Source organism: Vigna radiata, chromosome 1 (assembly GCF_000741045.1).
Source record: "Vigna radiata var. radiata cultivar VC1973A chromosome 1, Vradiata_ver6, whole genome shotgun sequence".
Lineage (NCBI taxonomy): Eukaryota > Viridiplantae > Streptophyta > Magnoliopsida > Fabales > Fabaceae > Vigna > Vigna radiata.
In genome coordinates, this window is record NC_028351.1 from 125,057 (window position 1) to 144,241 (window position 19,185).

At 31.6% G+C, this 19,185-nt stretch overlaps 5 protein-coding genes across 6 annotated transcripts; 3 read left to right on the forward strand and 2 right to left on the reverse strand.

Moving 5' to 3' along the window:
- The first annotated feature begins 659 nt into the window (after positions 1 to 659).
- LOC106765935 lies at positions 660 to 3,052 on the forward strand. The gene is made up of 4 exons (XM_014650704.2): positions 660 to 875; positions 945 to 1,011; positions 1,113 to 1,193; positions 2,735 to 3,052. The coding sequence occupies exons 1-4, from the start codon at positions 714 to 716 to the stop codon at positions 2,797 to 2,799; spliced, it is 375 nt and encodes a 124-aa protein (XP_014506190.1). The 5' UTR covers positions 660 to 713; the 3' UTR covers positions 2,800 to 3,052.
- Positions 3,053 to 4,189: 1,137 nt separating this feature from the next.
- On the forward strand, positions 4,190 to 6,417 carry LOC106770112 (actin-1). Of its 2 annotated transcripts, none has more exons than XM_014655942.2 (5): positions 4,190 to 4,389; positions 4,581 to 4,658; positions 4,760 to 5,153; positions 5,353 to 5,966; positions 6,051 to 6,417. In XM_014655942.2, the coding sequence occupies exons 2-5, from the start codon at positions 4,599 to 4,601 to the stop codon at positions 6,114 to 6,116; spliced, it is 1,134 nt and encodes a 377-aa protein (XP_014511428.1). In that variant the 5' UTR covers positions 4,190 to 4,389; positions 4,581 to 4,598; the 3' UTR covers positions 6,117 to 6,417. The 2 variants fall into 2 exon arrangements, with proteins under 2 accessions (XP_014511428.1, XP_022636752.1); XM_022781031.1 differs by having other exon boundaries at positions 4,584 to 4,658.
- Positions 6,418 to 10,958: 4,541 nt separating this feature from the next.
- LOC106780260 lies at positions 10,959 to 11,470 on the forward strand. Its single transcript, XM_014668569.1, has 2 exons — positions 10,959 to 11,198; positions 11,378 to 11,470. Exons 1-2 carry the CDS (start codon positions 10,959 to 10,961, stop codon positions 11,468 to 11,470), a joined length of 333 nt encoding a protein of 110 aa, XP_014524055.1.
- A 1,435-nt stretch (positions 11,471 to 12,905) lies between these two features.
- Positions 12,906 to 13,928, reverse strand: LOC106780352 (heavy metal-associated isoprenylated plant protein 21-like). Its single transcript, XM_022784889.1, has 2 exons — positions 13,865 to 13,928; positions 12,906 to 13,305 (listed from the first exon to the last, which is right to left on the reverse strand). Exons 1-2 carry the CDS (start codon positions 13,926 to 13,928, stop codon positions 13,016 to 13,018), a joined length of 354 nt encoding a protein of 117 aa, XP_022640610.1. The 3' UTR covers positions 12,906 to 13,015.
- A 3,611-nt stretch (positions 13,929 to 17,539) lies between these two features.
- On the reverse strand, positions 17,540 to 19,139 carry LOC106774602 (heavy metal-associated isoprenylated plant protein 21-like). The gene is made up of 3 exons (XM_014661648.2): positions 18,243 to 19,139; positions 18,092 to 18,167; positions 17,540 to 17,879 (listed from the first exon to the last, which is right to left on the reverse strand). The coding sequence occupies exons 1-3, from the start codon at positions 18,312 to 18,314 to the stop codon at positions 17,590 to 17,592; spliced, it is 438 nt and encodes a 145-aa protein (XP_014517134.1). The 5' UTR covers positions 18,315 to 19,139; the 3' UTR covers positions 17,540 to 17,589.
- Between the last annotated feature and the right edge of the window lie 46 nt (positions 19,140 to 19,185).

Below are 19,185 nucleotides of genomic sequence, written 5' to 3' on the forward strand. Positions count from 1 at the left end.
GGATCTAATAATATCAAAATTAGTAATTTAAAAATCAAATTACATCTGGGTATCAAATAAAAGTTGCCGAAAACTAAAAAGGCAATTAAACCCATATAAAAATTATAAATATATTTTATCGTGTGTCATGGTAACAAATTTTCATAATATAAAATGATTTAGATTTTGAAACGTAACAATTCTAAATTTTAATACATAAGATTTTGAAATACCATTAGCTCCATTTAATGAAAAAGTCACATTAGACCTTTTTACCAAATTACTAATAAAACCTTATTAAAAATATAATATATTTAATATTCTTATGATCTAATTTAAATTATATAAAAATAAATATTTAAAATATTTAACGCATAATAATTTTAAAATATAATTATTCCCTAAACTATAAATCTTTTAATCATTATTATTTTGTATCTTATATTTTACTATTTACAAATTTATATACAATAGTAATTTTTTTATTAAAATTCTTTAAAAAAAATGCCAACGGATCAAGAGACAAGCACTTAAGATGAATAAGATACTGCGAAAAAAAGTTTATAAGGGGAAATTAAAAAGGAGTCATAAAACTCTAATTTTAATAAAAAAATTATTATCAGAATTACAAACCCTAGGCAAGAAAATATAGTATTGTTTAAATAATTATAAAGAGCAGGGATATTAAGAAAAAAAGAAAAAGGGAACGGGTGGTTTAGGGTTTGGTGTCTGCCATGGCGAAGTTCAATGTGGTGCAGAAGCGAAGGAGAGCTCTCATAGCAGAGAAGAAGAGACAGCTTCACGGAGACCCTTCCACCGCCAAGCTCAAGATCAGGGAACAGCCCCATTCCATATCTGGAAAACGAAAGCGGAAGCTCTTCAAAAAATGGCGCCGGGTACTCCACACGCTTGCTTTTTCTATCCTTCACGCACTCAATTCTCACAATTTTCGTTTCACTTTTCAGGAGCAAAAGGACGCCATACAGAATGGTTTGATAAGCATGGAAGATGTTCAAATGGCAGTTGCTGAAGGTACCTGCCATTCGTTTCATGGAATCATAAATTTTTGTATCATGATGTTTTGTGCTAATACGAGAAAACATGTTTGCTAATTTGTTTGATTTTGGGAGCAGGGGATACCAAAGATAAGCCTAAACCCCCAGTAATGGTTCGCTTGAAGAAGACTGTGAAAATTAAAGGGCCCAAGCGCAAAGGTAAGTCCATCATACTTATAATTTCTTGCTCTATTTTGCACTAGGTTCTGTATATCTATGGGTTAACTTTTATTTATTTATTTATTTTCTAAAACCTGGGATACATTTGCCCAAAGGTATATTATATGTTATATTATACACAAGAAGAACACTCCATTTATGAAACAGGAGTACAATAATTTACCAAACTACAAATTCCCAATTTCTTTCTAGGACTTTTAAAACTGATGTTTCACGAATGCGTAATGCTAGTAAAAGATACCTAAATCTGCTACATACGGGCAGTGTTAATTCGATTTGATCATCAGTTATTTCCTCATAGGCTAACTCATTACTTAATTTAGTTATACGAGCTGTAATGTGTGCAATGCATGGGCTATGCAGTATATTTGCACGGACTAGTTAAAGTTGAATAAGTAATTTAGGACACTTGTTTTGATTTTTTATTCAAAGCAGATTGTTTATCATTAGCAAACATCTTGGTAGTATATCTGTTTGAACACATGTTAATTTTGACAAAGGCTGTTGGCTATACTGACATTATTTGGTCGAACTAGCTTCTCAATATATGCATTCACATTTTGCCAATTTGTAGTTCTCAGGGCATTATAAAATAGGAATGTAACTGAGGATATTAGGGCCTGTTTGGTTGATTAATGACTTCTAGGAGTGAAAAATTAGAAAATAAATGAAATTAGCATGTCCACAGGCTAAAATTAGTTTATGCCTGACCTAGTTTGTGGAATTATCCTTTACAAACATTCCTATCCACCTTTTGGGTTGAATTATCCTCATGTTTAGTTCCTAACAAACATTCTTATCCACCCTTACAAACTTATATTAAGGGTTTAATGTATTTCCTCTGTTGTTCGAGTTGATCCTAGATTAAGTCAAGAGTTGATACATGTTTTCTCTGCCTTTGACTTTAGTAAGTGGGGATTATAAGCACGAAACAGTGGTGATTGAGGGATTAGCTATGATGATATTAGAAGGGAGGGTCAATCTGCTGTAGTCCAATAGCGATTTGCTGTATTTAGGATGGATTAAAGTTATGAAACATCTAACTCGCCGAAAGGCATAACCTAGTTTAACCTGATCATATCCGAAGTTGAAATTAAAATATATATTGAAGTAATGAATGGGGTTGTATTGGATCTGTATTTGTACACAGATCGCATACGTCTTGCCTGATGTTATGCCAGATTGCGCCAGGCTAACTGACAATACTAGTGATGAGATGGTTGTTTCGTATGTCAATCACATATGCTAACTGACAAGAGGAAATCTATTTGATTACAATCGGAACTGGTTTTAGCTATAACTTAGATGATTGCATGCTAAATGAAGAATGCTGATAAGGTTTGTGAAATTGGAAAGTAGTGTAGAAATTATCGTGTTGTTGCCTGATACTTTTTAAAGTTCAATGTATTAAATATCAGTATTGTATAACTTTATGACATTTTAAGAAATAAATAACCTTAAAATTGTTTTTACTAAATATTATGCGTTTTAACTTTAATATTTGCGGTAAAACTGTGCAGGGAAGAACAAAGGAAAGTCTGTTGTTCCTGCTGCTGATATTTCGGCTGATGCAATGATGGAGTAAATATGACGTTTTAATGTCCTACATACTTGGTAGGAGGAGCATAGAAGAGGCCAACGTGTGATGGTATCATTTGTAGCCATAATTTGTAGCCCTTGAGTGATTGATATTCTCTTCCAATACTCTCTTTTATTTAATGATCTTTAAAGATTAATGGAAATCGGATTAGCAATTTATGGAAAAGGAAAATGCTCCTACCCCTGACAGCATGACGTGCAAGGCAATCTAAAATCAAGTCTGATGTATATGGTTCTTAGATATTCAGAGTATTATGCAGTTTATGCGCTTATCAATAGAATTGACAAATGTCTGGTATTTTAAAATTTCCTTTTTAATGCAAAAAGGATTTTTGTTTCAGCCAAATCAATCGATTTTTCTTTTGTGACGGGCAGCTTGCTGTGAGCACGAGACGGATCTTTTAATTAATAATTTTAATAAAATTATGCTAAAATAAATTACCTTCCAAATTTGAACTGCATTATTAGAAATTATGGTGTTACTTAACGTGATATAATAAGTATGTCTGGTTTCATGCTAGGGAGTTGAGTTTTTAATCCAGAATTTTGATTGAGTTAAAACGTTAGACAAAGAAGTTTGTCTTGGACAACTCTACTAATTCCATTTTGAAATACATATAAAAAATGATCTGTCTAAAAAAATTTAGATAAAAAACGATTTAAAATTATTTATATTTCAAGGCGCTTATATGATATGATATGAGGGTTATTAGAGAAGATGGAGTTTTACAGTGGTAAAACACGAAATGACCTGTGATTGTACTATGGCTAGGTGACAGAATCTGAGGGCCCGAGGAGTACTTTGTTTTAAAGAAAACGATAGTGGTTATGGTTGAGTGAGAGTCGTAATAGGTAGAGAGGACAGATAACAGGTAAGAGACGCTTGCAAAAAATGTTGCAGTGTGGTATAATTTTAAAAGTCCTATAAATGTTGGTTATCGAGACTAATGTTGGTGATCTGTTTTTGAATGTTTGGTTGGCACTCTTAAATCGTACATTGCAATGCAGTTTTGAAGTGGTGGAAAAGTATTGTGGTTGGAGGTGTGGGTCCTCGAGTAAGATATTGTAATTGAAAGTTGATTCATCTTAAAGGGTGGCTGGCTGGCTGAGTGAAAGAGATGATGTGCGTAGAATGATTGATGTATTTTCTTAAATCTTACATTACATCTTTGCCTTCGCACACTCCATAATTAGATGAAAAGAAAAGAAGGGTTGAACTGTTTTTTCCTTCGTCCTTTTCCTTTTCCTGTCCTTTTTTTTCTATTTTATTTAAACAAAATTTCTGAAATTAACCGCACCCGTTGTTTTTCTCCGTAAAAGAATGAATAGTATTGGTGTAAACGGAGAAAAGAATGAGCGATAAATGTAGCAGTAGCAGCGTGAATTTCTCTTTCTCTTTCTCCAAATTTAAAATGGACAAAAATTGGGAGGCATGATCCGACGGTCCCGATTGGGTTTGATGGTTGTTATATTCATTTGAATGGAATTTCGTTCATTTTGTGTTTGTCACTGAGAATCGATTTTTCATCCTCTCTTCTCCTCTTCTCTCCTCTCTCTCGCACTCGCATTTCCAAAGGTACATCGCATTCTCAATCAATCAATCTTCCTCTTCAATCTCATTGTGTTCCTCTCGTTTAGATCTGTAGATCTGTAACTTTTCTTAGATTTCTGTCTAAGTAGCGATTGAATCGTTTGCAACGATGTGATATGCATATTGTTTTGTTAGCTTCATGTATTTTTTTTTCTTTTTTTTTTTTGTTTTTCCAGCAGAGCAGATATTAGAAGATGGCAGACGCTGAGGATATTCAACCCCTTGTTTGTGATAATGGAACGGGAATGGTTAAGGTAGACGATGCGTCTCTGTTCGCTTCATGCTTTTCCACCTAATTCTTTAGCATTGACTTTTTTTCCCCTTCCTTCCTTCCAATTCCTGTGTAACTTTTCAGGCGGGGTTTGCGGGAGATGATGCCCCACGTGCTGTCTTCCCTAGCATTGTTGGCCGTCCTCGCCACACTGGTGTGATGGTTGGCATGGGCCAGAAAGATGCGTATGTGGGTGACGAGGCTCAGTCTAAGCGAGGTATTCTCACTCTCAAGTACCCCATTGAGCATGGTATCGTCAGCAACTGGGATGATATGGAAAAGATTTGGCATCATACCTTCTACAATGAGCTTCGTGTCGCCCCAGAGGAACATCCCGTTCTCTTGACCGAGGCTCCTCTTAACCCTAAGGCTAATCGCGAGAAGATGACCCAAATCATGTTTGAGACTTTTAATGCCCCTGCCATGTATGTAGCCATTCAGGCTGTTCTTTCACTCTATGCCAGTGGTCGTACAACCGGTAAGATATCCTTTCAAATTATTTGGTTTTGTTAGGTCCAGGCCGTAGAATGAGAGGCAGCGTCATCTGGTCTAAAGAGCGAATGGATCTTTGTATGGAATTGTTTAAAAACTAACACTGTCCTCATCAACCACAGGGGGTGTATGTTTTATTCATCCGTTTCAGTTTTCCAATTTGATCTATTTTACCCCTTTTTCAGGTATTGTGTTGGATTCTGGGGATGGTGTCAGTCACACAGTCCCTATCTACGAGGGTTATGCCCTTCCTCATGCCATCCTTCGTCTTGATTTGGCTGGTCGTGATCTCACTGATTTTCTGATGAAGATTCTGACTGAACGTGGATATTCTTTTACCACCTCAGCGGAGCGCGAAATTGTGAGGGATATGAAGGAAAAGCTGGCTTACATAGCCCTGGACTATGAGCAGGAGCTTGAGACAGCCAAGACCAGCTCTGCAGTGGAGAAGAGCTATGAGTTGCCTGATGGGCAGGTTATCACCATTGGCGCTGAGCGTTTCAGGTGTCCCGAGGTCTTGTACCAACCATCCATGGTAGGAATGGAAGCAGCAGGCATTCACGAAACAACATACAACTCCATTATGAAATGTGATGTTGACATCAGGAAAGATCTGTACGGTAACATTGTACTTTCAGGAGGCACAACCATGTTCCCTGGCATTGCTGATAGAATGAGCAAGGAAATTTCTGCTTTGGCCCCCAGCAGCATGAAGATCAAGGTGGTTGCACCTCCTGAGAGAAAGTACAGTGTCTGGATCGGAGGTTCTATCCTGGCATCCCTGAGCACCTTCCAGCAGGTCTGTTCTTTATCAATATAATATATCCTTGAATTGTGCTGTTTGTTGCCTGGTTCCTAACAACAAACCTTGTTTTGAGTGCAGATGTGGATTGCAAAGGCAGAGTACGATGAGTCTGGACCATCAATTGTGCATAGAAAGTGCTTCTAAATTGTTTGATCAATAGGGTTATTGAAGGGAAAGACGGCTGTTTTATTCCTCCGGAAGAAGTGCTGCCTGCTTGTAACCCTTTCATTCTATTCTAACTTTTTGTATCCGTTTACGTTATTCTCTGGAGTGATGATTTGGAGAAGGCGAGGAGTTTATTTTGTCAAAAATGGTGCATGCAATTTTCACTATTATTATATATTTCTATTTCTATTTTGTTTAGATTCATTGTGCGTCTGAATCAGCTGAAACTATCAAATGAACCACGCATTCTTGTTCTTGATATACAAAATTATGATTCCGATTTTCTGCATTACATATTTTATAGCCGAGAGGGTAGCACTAGTATCACTATCATCGTTGTAATTGATGTTCACTGACAGGAAAATTCAGGACCAATTTTTTTTTTTTGCTTACAAGTTCTCTACCCAATGAATACAAGTACAACTTCTGAAGCTTTTTCTTGTGCATCCCTCATTTCTTTGCGTGTCGTCATAATTTTTAAAATGACATTTTTAAAAATAACATTTTACCTCAAACACAAAATGTATAGTAGAACAAATTTTTGTAAAATAGGATTTTTGAAACTTATATCTTTTCGTATGAATTTTCTAGAACATGTTTTTTTTTTTTGAATTTTATTTTCAAATCCATCTTTTTCCCACAGTGATGATAATAGTAGTATGGTGCAGTAAGGAAGAATATTTTAATTTTAAAGAGGTATAGGGTTGAATTAGTAATAATGAGGCGCAGGAAGAAAAAGTCCTCTAATCCGAGACCATCTCGAGCGCCCTGTTCCTGTCGTAATATATGTTTAAGATTGACCTTAAAACACGTACATCCTACTAAATCATGATATACATTTACACAAGAACTAAAGAACCTTGTTACAAATTTAAAAGTTTGTGGAAGATTATGATCCACTTACAATTTTTCTTTAAAGTTTAGCAACAACTTTATTTTTTAAGATATTCAGATCGATAAAAGAATCCATTTCAATTCTGTCTTGTTACATGAACTCTAAATTCAAATGTGAACAAGTGGAGGTAATTATTTGATTTTAATAATTTGAACAAAAATTTATTTAATCCAGTACTCTATATATTGGAGTTCAATAAACTTTATTGGATATGTCATTTATTTATATTTTTGAAAAACACACCACTTAACTTACTAAATTCCATTTTGGTTTGTATGAAGTTAATAAGAAAATAATTTTTTTATTAGATTTGATTTGATTTTACTGAATTACTAATACGTATCTATGTCACATTTTTGTGAATTAATCCGTTCGTAAGAATAACTAAACATAATTATCATTGATGTATTACAATGATCACAATATCATAAAAATATAACACGTATAAATAATTGTCAAAATATTACACTAATTTATTTTTATATAATTTAAATATTTTGCAGTATTTTTTTTTTTTTTTTGGATATGAGATTTAAAAGAAATAAACTTCTAAATATTTATGAAAAAACACTTAAAATTATGAAATTTAAAATTTCGTAAAAGAAACTACAATTTTCAATTCTTTCTTTTATATGTTACTTGTATATCTCTTATTATATACATGTCAAAGGTCTCAATTTAAATTCAGAGTCATTTATTGAATCAAAACAATTTCATGTAACTTTTTATATAATTGATGTAACATTCTTTTTGTACTACATGTCACGTTCATCATTGTATTAATATGTTTATGATCCTCTTTGATACAAATTTTCAAAATAATTTGTTAATATGTTTATGATCCTTTTTAATACAAATTTTCAAAATAATTTTACAATACAATATATTGTCTAGAGGAATATAAACTATATATATACATACAAAATTTTTATAAAAGAAAGCAAATCTGAAGTCTTTCATAGGCGAATAATTCCACTTGATCACACACACACAAACATAAAAACATAAACACAAATATACAAACATTAAAACATAAACACAAACACACACATACACACAGAATCACAGACACATAAATAAACAAATAGACACACACACACACTCAAATAGACAAACACACACAAATATACAGATACACACTGACGCAAACACACAGACAGACACATAAACACACACACAATCACACACAAACACACACACACCAATACATACAAACAAACGCACACATAAAGATACATAAATACAGACAAACTGACACACACACACACACACACACATACTTACATAAAAACACACAAATACAGACACACAAACACACACACACTCACACACACACACACACACACTCACACACACGTACATAGACACAAACATACACATACATAAACACACAAAGAGACACAAACAAAAACACATACACACATCGACAAACATAGACACAAACAGACACAGACAAACACACACACACACACACCGACAAACACAGACACAAACACACACATATATACACACACACATACAGACAATGATAAAGACACAGACACACAAACACACAAACAAACATACACATACACATACGCAAACACACATAGACACAGATACAGACACACACAAACACACACATAGACACAAACACACAAATAAACATACACACACACACACAAACACATACACACACGCACACACAAAGGCACAGACACATTCAATTTAAAATTTACCTTCAATACAACATTTGGCTCAATTGATATATTCTGATTCATCAAATCAACTAGAATCAATAACTAACCAACCAACATGATCACATCTCATTACAAACATGCAATTCACTGAACAAAGAATAAACTAATCTCACAAATGAAAAGCAAAACAACTAGTTTCCTTTACTTGGATTTAAGCTCTTTCTCTACCAATCTCTGCGACTCAAACTCTCACAATATGTTATATCTACACAAATACAAACTCAAATAAAGGGTCTGAACACATCGTAGTAATCACATTGATACGTAGAGATTTATCTCGAACCCACAAAAGTCACATGTAAGTATATCGACGAAGTGATTCAAAAAATGTAGAAGATTAGCTTATTCTGATTTGGAGTACTTATGATTCACTTCAATCTTCAAATTGATGAATAAACTGGTTAAATATTTAGAGGGAATGAAAAAAATGTTTATAAAGATAATAACTTTTATAATATATAAAAATTAATTTCTTATTTATATCTTGATTTTTAAGTAATAAAATAATTAATTTTCACTCATATCTTCTCACCCTTAAGTATTTTGCAAATCCTTACATTAGGGGTGATATAAATGTTGTGATAATAACTTAATAGATTAGGGGTGATATAAATGTTGTGATAATAACTTAATAGAATAGAATGTTCATATTGTGACTTTTTAGTATATTAAATAAGTAGTTTAATTTGTTATTTTATATAAATAAATTATTTCACTATTTATTAGTTACACACCATATTAAATCAAATAAATTATTTACTATTTTCATTAATATAATTAGAATAATTAATAATATTAACAGATTACCTATTTTATTTTATTTTAGTCAAAAATTGGCACTTAATTAAATGTATATATTTTTTTAAAAATATAAAATTAATTGGTTTTTTAATTTTTATACAATTTAATTAATAATTAGTTATTTCTGGATTCTGTATTATTAAAAATATAATTTATTATTTACCTAAAACTTCAAATACCCTGCATTCAATCGTCTCATCCAATGAATGCTAATACGTTTTTCTTGTTTTTTCAAATTGAAATTCTTATAATGTCAGCATAAGAATAAGTAGCATGTTAAATAAAATTAAAAAAAGATATGATCGTGAAAATAATTATAAAATTTTTCAAATATAAAAATTGAAGAACTCAATTATTATATAATAAGACTATAAAAACGGTACTTTTCACCAATTATAAGTTATTTATAAAAATTTATTTCATGACAATATTGTCTAAAATAAAAATTAAACAAATAGTTATTAATATATGAATAAATTTATTAATATTTTTACATGTATATATGCTAATATAAATGTAAACATAAATAGATAAGAGAGGTTGACTACTATAGAAATTTTGAAGGAAAAAAAAATCTATGTACCACATTGAAAACTCAATTTTAACAATATTTTATTTATTAAACAAAATTATTTTTGTATTTATAAAGAAAAAGAGATTAAAAGATAAAATATTGAATAAAAGATATATATAAAAGTTTGTTAGATGTTAAAATATAGTTTTTTTTTTCATACAACACCCTTCTTTTTTTCAAGATGGAAATTCAGTCTTTGAAGAATGGTCAGTCACCAAAACTCCATCAGAATTCAGTTTCTCACAGATCAAATTTTAGAGAATTTAAGTATTTGGATTTGATTTATTTCGTTTTTGGAACAATGCTATTTGCAGAAAAATTTCGGGAGTAGTAATATATTAAAATTATCAAGAAAAGTAGCGAACATATATTTAAAAACTAAAGAATTTAATAATTTGATAAAATACTCATCATTCTGTTAAAATCTATATATTGATAATCTAAAACATTAATCTAATCTAAGTGATACTATTATGACTTAATCTTGATAAATTGTGATAAATTTAGGAAGATATTAGTAAGACTAATTTAAATTTCTGATGAGAAAATAATAGAATGGAAAATCAACTAAACTAATTATTACAGAAGGAGATATATGGTAAATGTTTTGACACTTTTAGTAATTATTTAGAGTAACATTAATTATATTTTTATTAGTTATAGTTATTAATTATTAACAATGTAAATTGTTTTTAGGTGGAGAGCATGAAGAAATATTGAGAAAAAAAAGAGAAGAAATTGTAGTGTTTGTGTATATATATATATAAAAGACATTGTTATGAAAAAGAGAGGGAGAGAGAGTGAAGGTGAAGATGGAGAGCGAGTGTGGGAAGCAAAGGCAAAGTGGTGAGGGGAAGAGGAAGAATAACCAAACATTTTCAGAGAAAACAAAGGAAACTTTGTCCAAAATCAAGCGACAATGTTCTCGCCCACGCGCCGGAAATGAACAGATGCTCTGCACCATCCACGACAACACATCACCTGGCTACCAGTGGCTGCTTCCTGGTTGGGTGGCGGAAGAACGCCACATGTTGTCTGGCAGAGTCTACAGGGTAATCTTCTTCCTTCTTCTTCATCTTTTCATGTATTGTTATGTACGTACGTATGCATGCACATCGTTATTTGATTTGCTTTCACTGCTATACGTTCTTGTTGTTTAGTGAGTATGTTGTTTTCTGTTGTGATTCTTACAAATTCTTGTAACTCTTGCTATTTTGAAATGAATATGCAGTACTACTATGACAGGGAAGGGCGTCAATACAGAAGCCAGAGCGAGGTTGTAGCTCTGTGGGAGAAATTCGGAATGGTTCTCATTGACAACTAATCATATCTATAACTATACATCTAAGGTACGTATATATATAGATATATTTATACATATAACATGTCTACTATATATTACTGAATTTACTGTTATTTCTTGCAGGACTACCTTTTGGACATTGAAACTCTTTTGAGATTAAAGCTAAAACAACATACGTACACATGTTATGTTATGTAATATGCTACTAGGAACTGTGTTCAATGGAGATGAAAATAACTACTTGTTAATGTCATGTTTGGTTTGCTTAAGGTTGCTTCATTATGGTTACATTTGATTAATCATGTTCAAAATTAAATACTATTGGATATAAAGTTTTCTCTTTAGAGAGAAAAGAGAAAGGAAATTATTCAGAAAAGTGTTTCCATGAAGTAAATTATTAGTTAATTATTATGTGATTATGCAGTGCATACACAGAGACAGTAAAGTCAAAAGCTAGACCAATTAACTGGGATGTATACATTTGTGGGTGTACTGTTTTAAATGGTGGGATCATCGCATGAGATTACAATAATAAAAAAGACAGAACATTTTTAAAGGAATTGTTTCCAGATAATGCACTGGTCCTTTTGTTTATAATTAAGAACGATAAAAGCTAAGTTTGAGGGATGTGTTTTGCAATAAAGCCAAAATTTAGGGACGTGTGTTCTAAGTTGTTGTCAATGGGTGAGCCTTCTCATTAATAATTAATTTTCTTCTTGGTCACGGGAATTGTTTTCAGTCTTGGCAACTTACTCTCCTCTTTCTCAAAATATTATGGAAAAAAATATTGTATGAGACAACCTTTTCTACATATACTTCACAATTGCTTTTATAATAAAATATAATGTTTAATGTAATAGAAATAAATAAAAATAAAACATTACAATAGAACAATATTGCATAAAATTGTAAGTTGTATGTAAGAGAAAAGTATCAAAGTAACATCACCCAAATTCTATTATAAGATTTTTTTTCATTTTTCCATGACAATAAAATATGTATATAAACTAATTGAAAATTAAGTGGAAAACAAGATTATAAATGACAAAAAGAAATTAATATTACTTTAAACTTTGAAAATCATAACTAAATAAAACCAAAAATCTTTCCACATGAGCACAAAGAGTGCTGTTTTAAACACATGTACATGTATCAATAATTATTCTATTTATTAGAGTAGTATTAAGCTTGATTTCCTTAAAAGAAAGTTTCCAATTTAAAGTTTGTGGATGATAGAAGTTGAAAGGAATGATACACATACAGACATATATATTTAGAAAAGATACAGATAGAAAACATCAGTGGTAAAAATTAATTTGCAAAAATATTTATGTTGTTATGTAAATTAAAGAACATAAATAAGTTATGACTTACATACAAGTTTTTTCTTTTTCATTTTTCCTAACGTACAATGATTAGGCATGCATTAGATAATAGAGAGACAGCATTGCAGGTTTCTCAGAAAAGCATGCAGCCATGGGAAAAGAAGAGAAGAGAAGAAAATAAAAGAGAGAAATGAAGAAGAAAGGTTATTGTTTTATTTGATTTGAGGGAGATGGTGATGGATTACATGATGGAACATGCATGGACGTTGTCATCACTGAAGAAGGAGAGAAAGTTGTCTTGGGGAGGATCTGGAAAGGCCTGCACAACGTTTCTGACATATCCAGAAGGTGCTCTTCTGTCATATGCTCCTGTGGCATATGGATAGTACACAAGATGCTGCTCCACATATGGCCAAAACTTAGCTCTCACCTTCCCTGTGCTCCTTACCCTCTTCAACACCTTGTTTGGATCCACGTATCCACTCACAACCACCCTGCTCTGCTTTCTGTTCACCTCCACAGATTTCACCCCTGGATTCAACAAACAATAAATTTTTAAACTTTATATCATCACTATGATACTATATACATTATAAATTCACGTTATCTCTGGTTGATCTGAAACTTGTGAAACAACAGAAGAGATATATATTAAGTCCTCTTGCTTTGAAACATGCATACCAAACACCGTGTGTATTTCAGCAAACGGAAGAAAATGTTTTAATAAGCAAACACCTTTTAGTGAAGTTTCAATAGCATTTCCAAGGATATTCCCTGATGTCTACATATATGTGAATATCAAATTTGTCAGCACAACGAAATCTATCAAATTATAATTTAAATATGTAAAAACATCAAAATTACTCATCTTCTATATTCTCTACGGATACAATCACAACATCGATGAAGATTTTGTAACTGGAAAAAAATTAAGGGTATATGGTCAAGTAGACCTTGACAGCTGATCTAACCCGAATGCCTAAGACACATTATAAATGAGTACTTGTAGAATCTATTAGACAAATTATCCCATATTATTGATGGTTAGTCATAAAACATGAAATAAAGAGCCAAAGAGTTTGTAGCTCACTTGAAACCAGCTCAAATTTGAAGCACCATCTGACAAGAGCTTGTAGCTCCCCAATCCCCCTCATAAAGGTTAACTTATTTTGTGGGTTTTTATAGTTTACTGAACTTTCAAAGTTTTAAATACTATTAATTTTTAAACTTGTTGTACTTGCTGGCAGCTATTAACTTTCGTTAAGTTATACATACATGCAAGAATACACATTAGTGTTTCATCAACTTGTGTTTTGAGTGTCAAATAAAATACCATCAGCTATCTAAGTCTTTAAATAAGTCCTTTATAATTTAGCAAAATTAAAAATTTTAATAAAAAGAGGTTTTTTAAGAAGTACAGCGAATTCCGTTAAAATCTTTCAAATTATTGGGATTTCATATAAATTTAACAAAACTACAAGATAAAAGATCTACTAATGAATCTATCCAAGGAAAAAAGAAGATAGACAAGATCCTTGAAAGAAATACTACTAATTCTTTATACAAAAAAGAAATTCGAAACATTTTTTGTCATAATTATAAGAAACACAAGACCCCTTTCAAATGTATTTATTTATTATTGCCTTTTATACCCTTAATTTCTGTGTGTTTATCAAAACCCATTTTCAATTAGCTCTGCATTCCCTCTTGCAGCTTCAATCCAACTGATTCATATATCTGGTTTGAATTGTATGAACCACCATCAGATCGGGATGTTAATCTAATCGGTAATGTAATTGTTTAGTTTAGACTTTTAGACTTTTAGCTTTTAATATGTAGTTATATTTATTCATAAAAAATTTATGTATTCTTCATGTAAAATGCAGGTTATTCAATCATGGTATGTCATGGGTCGCCTTGGTGCCTACAATTCATCAAATTTGCAGATGAGCCATGTTCACTTCTTCAGTTTTCTGTTGCTGTCTCATAATAATTTAGTGTTGGCACCATCTTTTATATTCATCGCAAGATAGAAAACACAAAGAATAATGCGCAGGAGAAGATGGAACTGAGATTCTCAATCCCGATGGTTTCAGTCTATTTATTTACAAATGCGTACTTGGAGCTCGATGAAATACATAAAAATACTAAAATATCTCTCGGAGTAATGTTTTTATTAATTGAATCGTAATCTTTATGTTTGTCCAGTATTGTCCATTTGAAATCCCTATTCTTTATGTTAGAGCTTCAAAAATCAATGTAAATAGAAGAATTACATCGGTCTTATGATTGCACATACCATTATATTTTAATAATATATATTCTTTAATTCTAGATTTGTTTCTCTGATAATTTTTACTTAGTATTGGAGCCTGGTTCCATCCACCATGATCTATGTCCACTGATCCATGTTGTAAAAAATATAGAACTCATTTTTTAAAAACTTAAAGTCGTAAACAGAATTATTTAAATGCAAAGAGAGCACATTAAAAAATCTCAAAAAAAAATATAAAGAAGTGAAATTTTGAAGTTAATGTGTATTGATCAACTCAAACAAAAAAAACTTTAAAAAATACTCAAACAAAACCAGTTTCGTAAAATAAAATACCTCTGGTTAAATGAATCAAAAGAAGAAGTCATATTTTAGTAACACAGTCAATACATAAATTATTGTTTGCTTAACTTTTCCTAGAAGTGATTTGGATTACATGTTTTGACAAGACACAAACTAGAAGAAAGAGAGATAAAGGAAACATTCAAACTGTTTTACTGAATTTAAAGCAACTATAGCAATGGGAGTCTAACAAGTACAATATTAACTAGGCTACTAACGTTTTTCAATATCCTAACTTTCAATTCGCATTTAACAAAGAACTTTCAATTATTACCCATATTGTTGGCATTGTTGTGAGTGTTGTTGTTGACGTTATTGTTGACGTTATTGTTGGCGTTGTTGTTGACTGGAAGAATTGGCTCATGCGGTAAATCTATAAGTATATTCACCGAATGTTTACCACGTCGCCATTCTTTTTTCGCTTCTTTATACTTTCCTTCATCAATCAACCGTTTAAACTCGTCAGCATGTTTATGGGCTGATTCCGAGTGAACAATTTTCCTTCTTTCGTTATTCATTTTGAACAAAAAATGGAGGAGTCAATCTTGATTTTAAAGGAGGAGTCTTGGTTTAAGAGAAAGAGTCTTGGTTTTATAGGAGAAACTTATTAGTGCCTTGACACTTATACATAGTGATACATGCAAAAGTTATGAATTTAAAATTCTAGAATACATGAAAAATGCACCTAATTACATTATAATTGAGATGAAGGAATAAAGTACAAAACAAATAATGTGTTTTATGAATTAAGTTTAATATGAATGACATTTAGATTAGTTCATTCACATAATGTGTTTTATGTAATTATATAATTATATAATGAGGAGCTCAAGCAAAATTACTTGTTAAATGTTATGTTTGGTTTATTGCTTCTTCATGTTCAAAATTAAATATGTTATTCTTCTTCATGTTCAAAATTAAATACTATTGGATCTAAAGTTTTCTCTTTAGAGAAAAAAGAGAAGGGAAATTATGCAGAAAAGTGTTTCCATAAAGTAAAATATTATGTGATTATGCAGTGCATAGGCAGAGACAGTAAAGTCAAAAGCTAGACCAATTAACTGGGATGTGTCATTCTAAATTTGTGGGTGTACTGTTTTAAATGGTGGGATCATCACATGAGATTACAATAATAAAAAAGACAGAACATTTTAAAAGAAATTGTTTTCAGATAATGCACTGGTCCTTTTGTTTATAATTAAGAACAGTAAAAGCTAAGTTTGAGGGATGTGTTTTGCAATAAAGCCAAAATTTAGGGACGTGTGTGTTCTAAGTTGTTGTCAATGGGTGAGCCTTGTCATTAATAATTAATTTTCTTGGTCACGGGAATTGTTTTTAGTCTTAACAACTTACTCTCCTCTTTCTCAAAATATTATGGAAAAATATTGTATGAGACTCCCTTTTCTACATATACTTCACCAATTGGTTTTATGATAAAATATAATATTTAATGTAATACTAATAAATAAAAATAAAATATTACAGTAGAACAATATTGCATAAAATTGTAAGTTGAATGTAAGAGAAAAAGTAGAGTATCAAAGTAACATCACCCAAATTCTATTATAAGATTATTTTTTTTTTCCATGACAATAAAATATGTATATAAACTAATTGAAAATTAAGTGAAAAACAAGATTATAAATGACATAAAGAAATTAATATTACTTTAAACTTTGAAAATCATAGCTAAATAAAACCAGAAATCTTTCCACATGAGCACAAAGAGTGTTTTTAAACACATATGTACACGTATAAATTATTATATATTCTATTTATTAGAGTAGTATTAAGTTTAATTTCCTTAAAAAAAAGTTTGCAATTTAAAGTTTGTGGATGATAGAAGTTGAAAGGAATGATACACATACATATATATTTAGAAAAGATATAGATGGAAAACATTAGTGGTAAAAATAAATTGCAAACAATGCAAAAATATTTATGTTGGTATCTAAATTAAAGAACATAAATAAGTTATGACTATACATACACAATTTTTTTTCTTTTTCATTTTTCCTAACGTACAATGATTAGGCATGCATTTAGAGAGATACGAGAAGGAAAAAAAAGAGCATACGTACAAAGCATTGCAGGTTTCTCAGAAAAGCATGCAGCCATGGGAAAAGAAGAGAAGAGAAGAAAAGAGAGAAATGAAGAAGAAAGATTATTGTTTTATTTGATTTGAGGGAGATGGTGATGGATTACATGATGGAACATGCATGGACGTTGTCATCACTGAAGAAGGAGAGAAAGTTGTCTTGGGGAGGATCTGGAAAGGCCTGCACAACGTTTCTGACATATCCAGAAGGTGCTCTTCTGTCATATGCTCCTGTGGCATATGGATAGTACACAAGATGCTGCTCCACATATGGCCAAAACTTAGCTCTCACCTTCCCTGTGCTCCTTACCCTCTTCAACACCTTGTTTGGATCCACGTATCCACTCACAACCACCCTGCTCTGCTTTCTGTTCACCTCCACAGATTTCACCCCTGGATTCAACAAACAATAAATTTTTAAACTTTATATCATCACTATGATACTATATACATTATAAATTCACGTTATCTCTGGTTGATTTGAAAAACTTGTGAAAACAACAGAAGAGATATGTATTAACTCCTCTTGCTTTGGAACATGCATACCAAACATCGTGTGTATGCAGCATACATAAGAAAATGTTGTATATATTTATAAGCAACACCTTTTAGTGAAGTGACTGCATTTCGGACTCTTCTTTCGCAACCATCGCAGTCCATTCTCACTTTAATCTCAACTGTCTGAAATTAACATTTAAAGCAACTCAACGCATGTGAATAGATGAGGAGGAGCAAGGTGAAGGAAGAAGATGTTACCTGCATTGGTTTGTGCTTGGTCCTAGTGGTGGTTACAGTGCAAAAGTGGGAGAGGTAATCAAGTGCACCCATTTTGTGATGACTGATTGATAGCAATGAATAGGGTTTATATATAATAGATTGAGAGGACTAGTTGGAAAAGCAGTATCTTCAGCATTGTATTATATATTATAAACTGTAATTATTAATGGGGACATATGTTCTTAAAAGGTTAGCAACTCTAACGCTGCATTGGTGTTGCCTCTGCTAGGGCCATATTTTATTCACAGTTTATATTTATATTGTCTTTCAGTTTTTGTGTAATGATTATGATTTGCCTTTCGACACTTCACCCTAACATATTGCTCCAATAATGCCTTTTATTATATGATTTTATCCACTGTTTCATTAAATTATTGAATGATTCAATATCTTAGAACCAGCTTATTAACATTAAGGTTTTGTATTTGTTCTGTTCTGTTAAAATTAATTATCAAAATTGTAAGCAGGTTTAAACTAATGAGAAGTTGTAAAACAAGCAATTATTTTCTATCCTCAACCAAACCATGATACAAAGCTCCTATTTTGCTTCATTCGTGTAATTTTGTGTTTATATTAATTATAGTAGATGGCCGAATATGGGCATTATTGAAGTCAGAAAGAGATAAGAATGGTGGTAAGGTTGAAATATATAAATAAAAGAGCGGCGCAACGGCGGGAGGAAGGAAGAAAATGATTTAACACTTTCCGCAAGAATAATATTGATTAATGATTATGGATCCAATCCCAAAGCAAAGGGCACAATGATTTACTCGATATGTTATTGCTTGTTGCCTACCGAAAGTTTAAAGTTGCTCTTCTTTAGACCCACATCAAACAGATGGAAAGGGATAGAAGAAAAACTGTAATGCGCACCATCCAAACACTCAAATTTTGTATAGTTAGATTTTTGTTTAAGTGAGAG

Coding starts and splice junctions, on each gene's coding strand:
- LOC106780260 (XM_014668569.1), top strand. CDS start 10,959: ATGGAGAGCGAGTGTGGGAAGCAAAGGCAAAGTGGTGAGGGGAAGAGG. Junction 11,199..11,377: donor TGTCTGGCAGAGTCTACAGG/GTAATCTTCTTC, acceptor ATGAATATGCAG/TACTACTATGACAGGGAAGG.
- LOC106765935 (XM_014650704.2), top strand. CDS start 714: ATGGCGAAGTTCAATGTGGTGCAGAAGCGAAGGAGAGCTCTCATAGCA. Junction 876..944: donor TCTTCAAAAAATGGCGCCGG/GTACTCCACACG, acceptor TTCACTTTTCAG/GAGCAAAAGGACGCCATACA. Junction 1,194..2,734: donor TAAAGGGCCCAAGCGCAAAG/GTAAGTCCATCA, acceptor AAAACTGTGCAG/GGAAGAACAAAGGAAAGTCT.
- LOC106774602 (XM_014661648.2), bottom strand. CDS start 18,314: ATGGGTGCACTTGATTACCTCTCCCACTTTTGCACTGTAACCACCACT. Junction 18,168..18,242: donor CCAAGCACAAACCAATGCAG/GTAACATCTTCT, acceptor TGTTAATTTCAG/ACAGTTGAGATTAAAGTGAG. Junction 17,880..18,091: donor TGCAGTCACTTCACTAAAAG/GTGTTGCTTATA, acceptor TGTTGAATCCAG/GGGTGAAATCTGTGGAGGTG.
- LOC106770112 (XM_014655942.2), top strand. CDS start 4,599: ATGGCAGACGCTGAGGATATTCAACCCCTTGTTTGTGATAATGGAACG. Junction 4,659..4,759: donor ATGGAACGGGAATGGTTAAG/GTAGACGATGCG, acceptor GTAACTTTTCAG/GCGGGGTTTGCGGGAGATGA. Junction 5,154..5,352: donor TGCCAGTGGTCGTACAACCG/GTAAGATATCCT, acceptor CCCCTTTTTCAG/GTATTGTGTTGGATTCTGGG.
- LOC106780352 (XM_022784889.1), bottom strand. CDS start 13,928: ATGAGGGGGATTGGGGAGCTACAAGCTCTTGTCAGATGGTGCTTCAAA. Junction 13,306..13,864: donor CAAATTTGAGCTGGTTTCAA/GTGAGCTACAAA, acceptor TGTTGAATCCAG/GGGTGAAATCTGTGGAGGTG.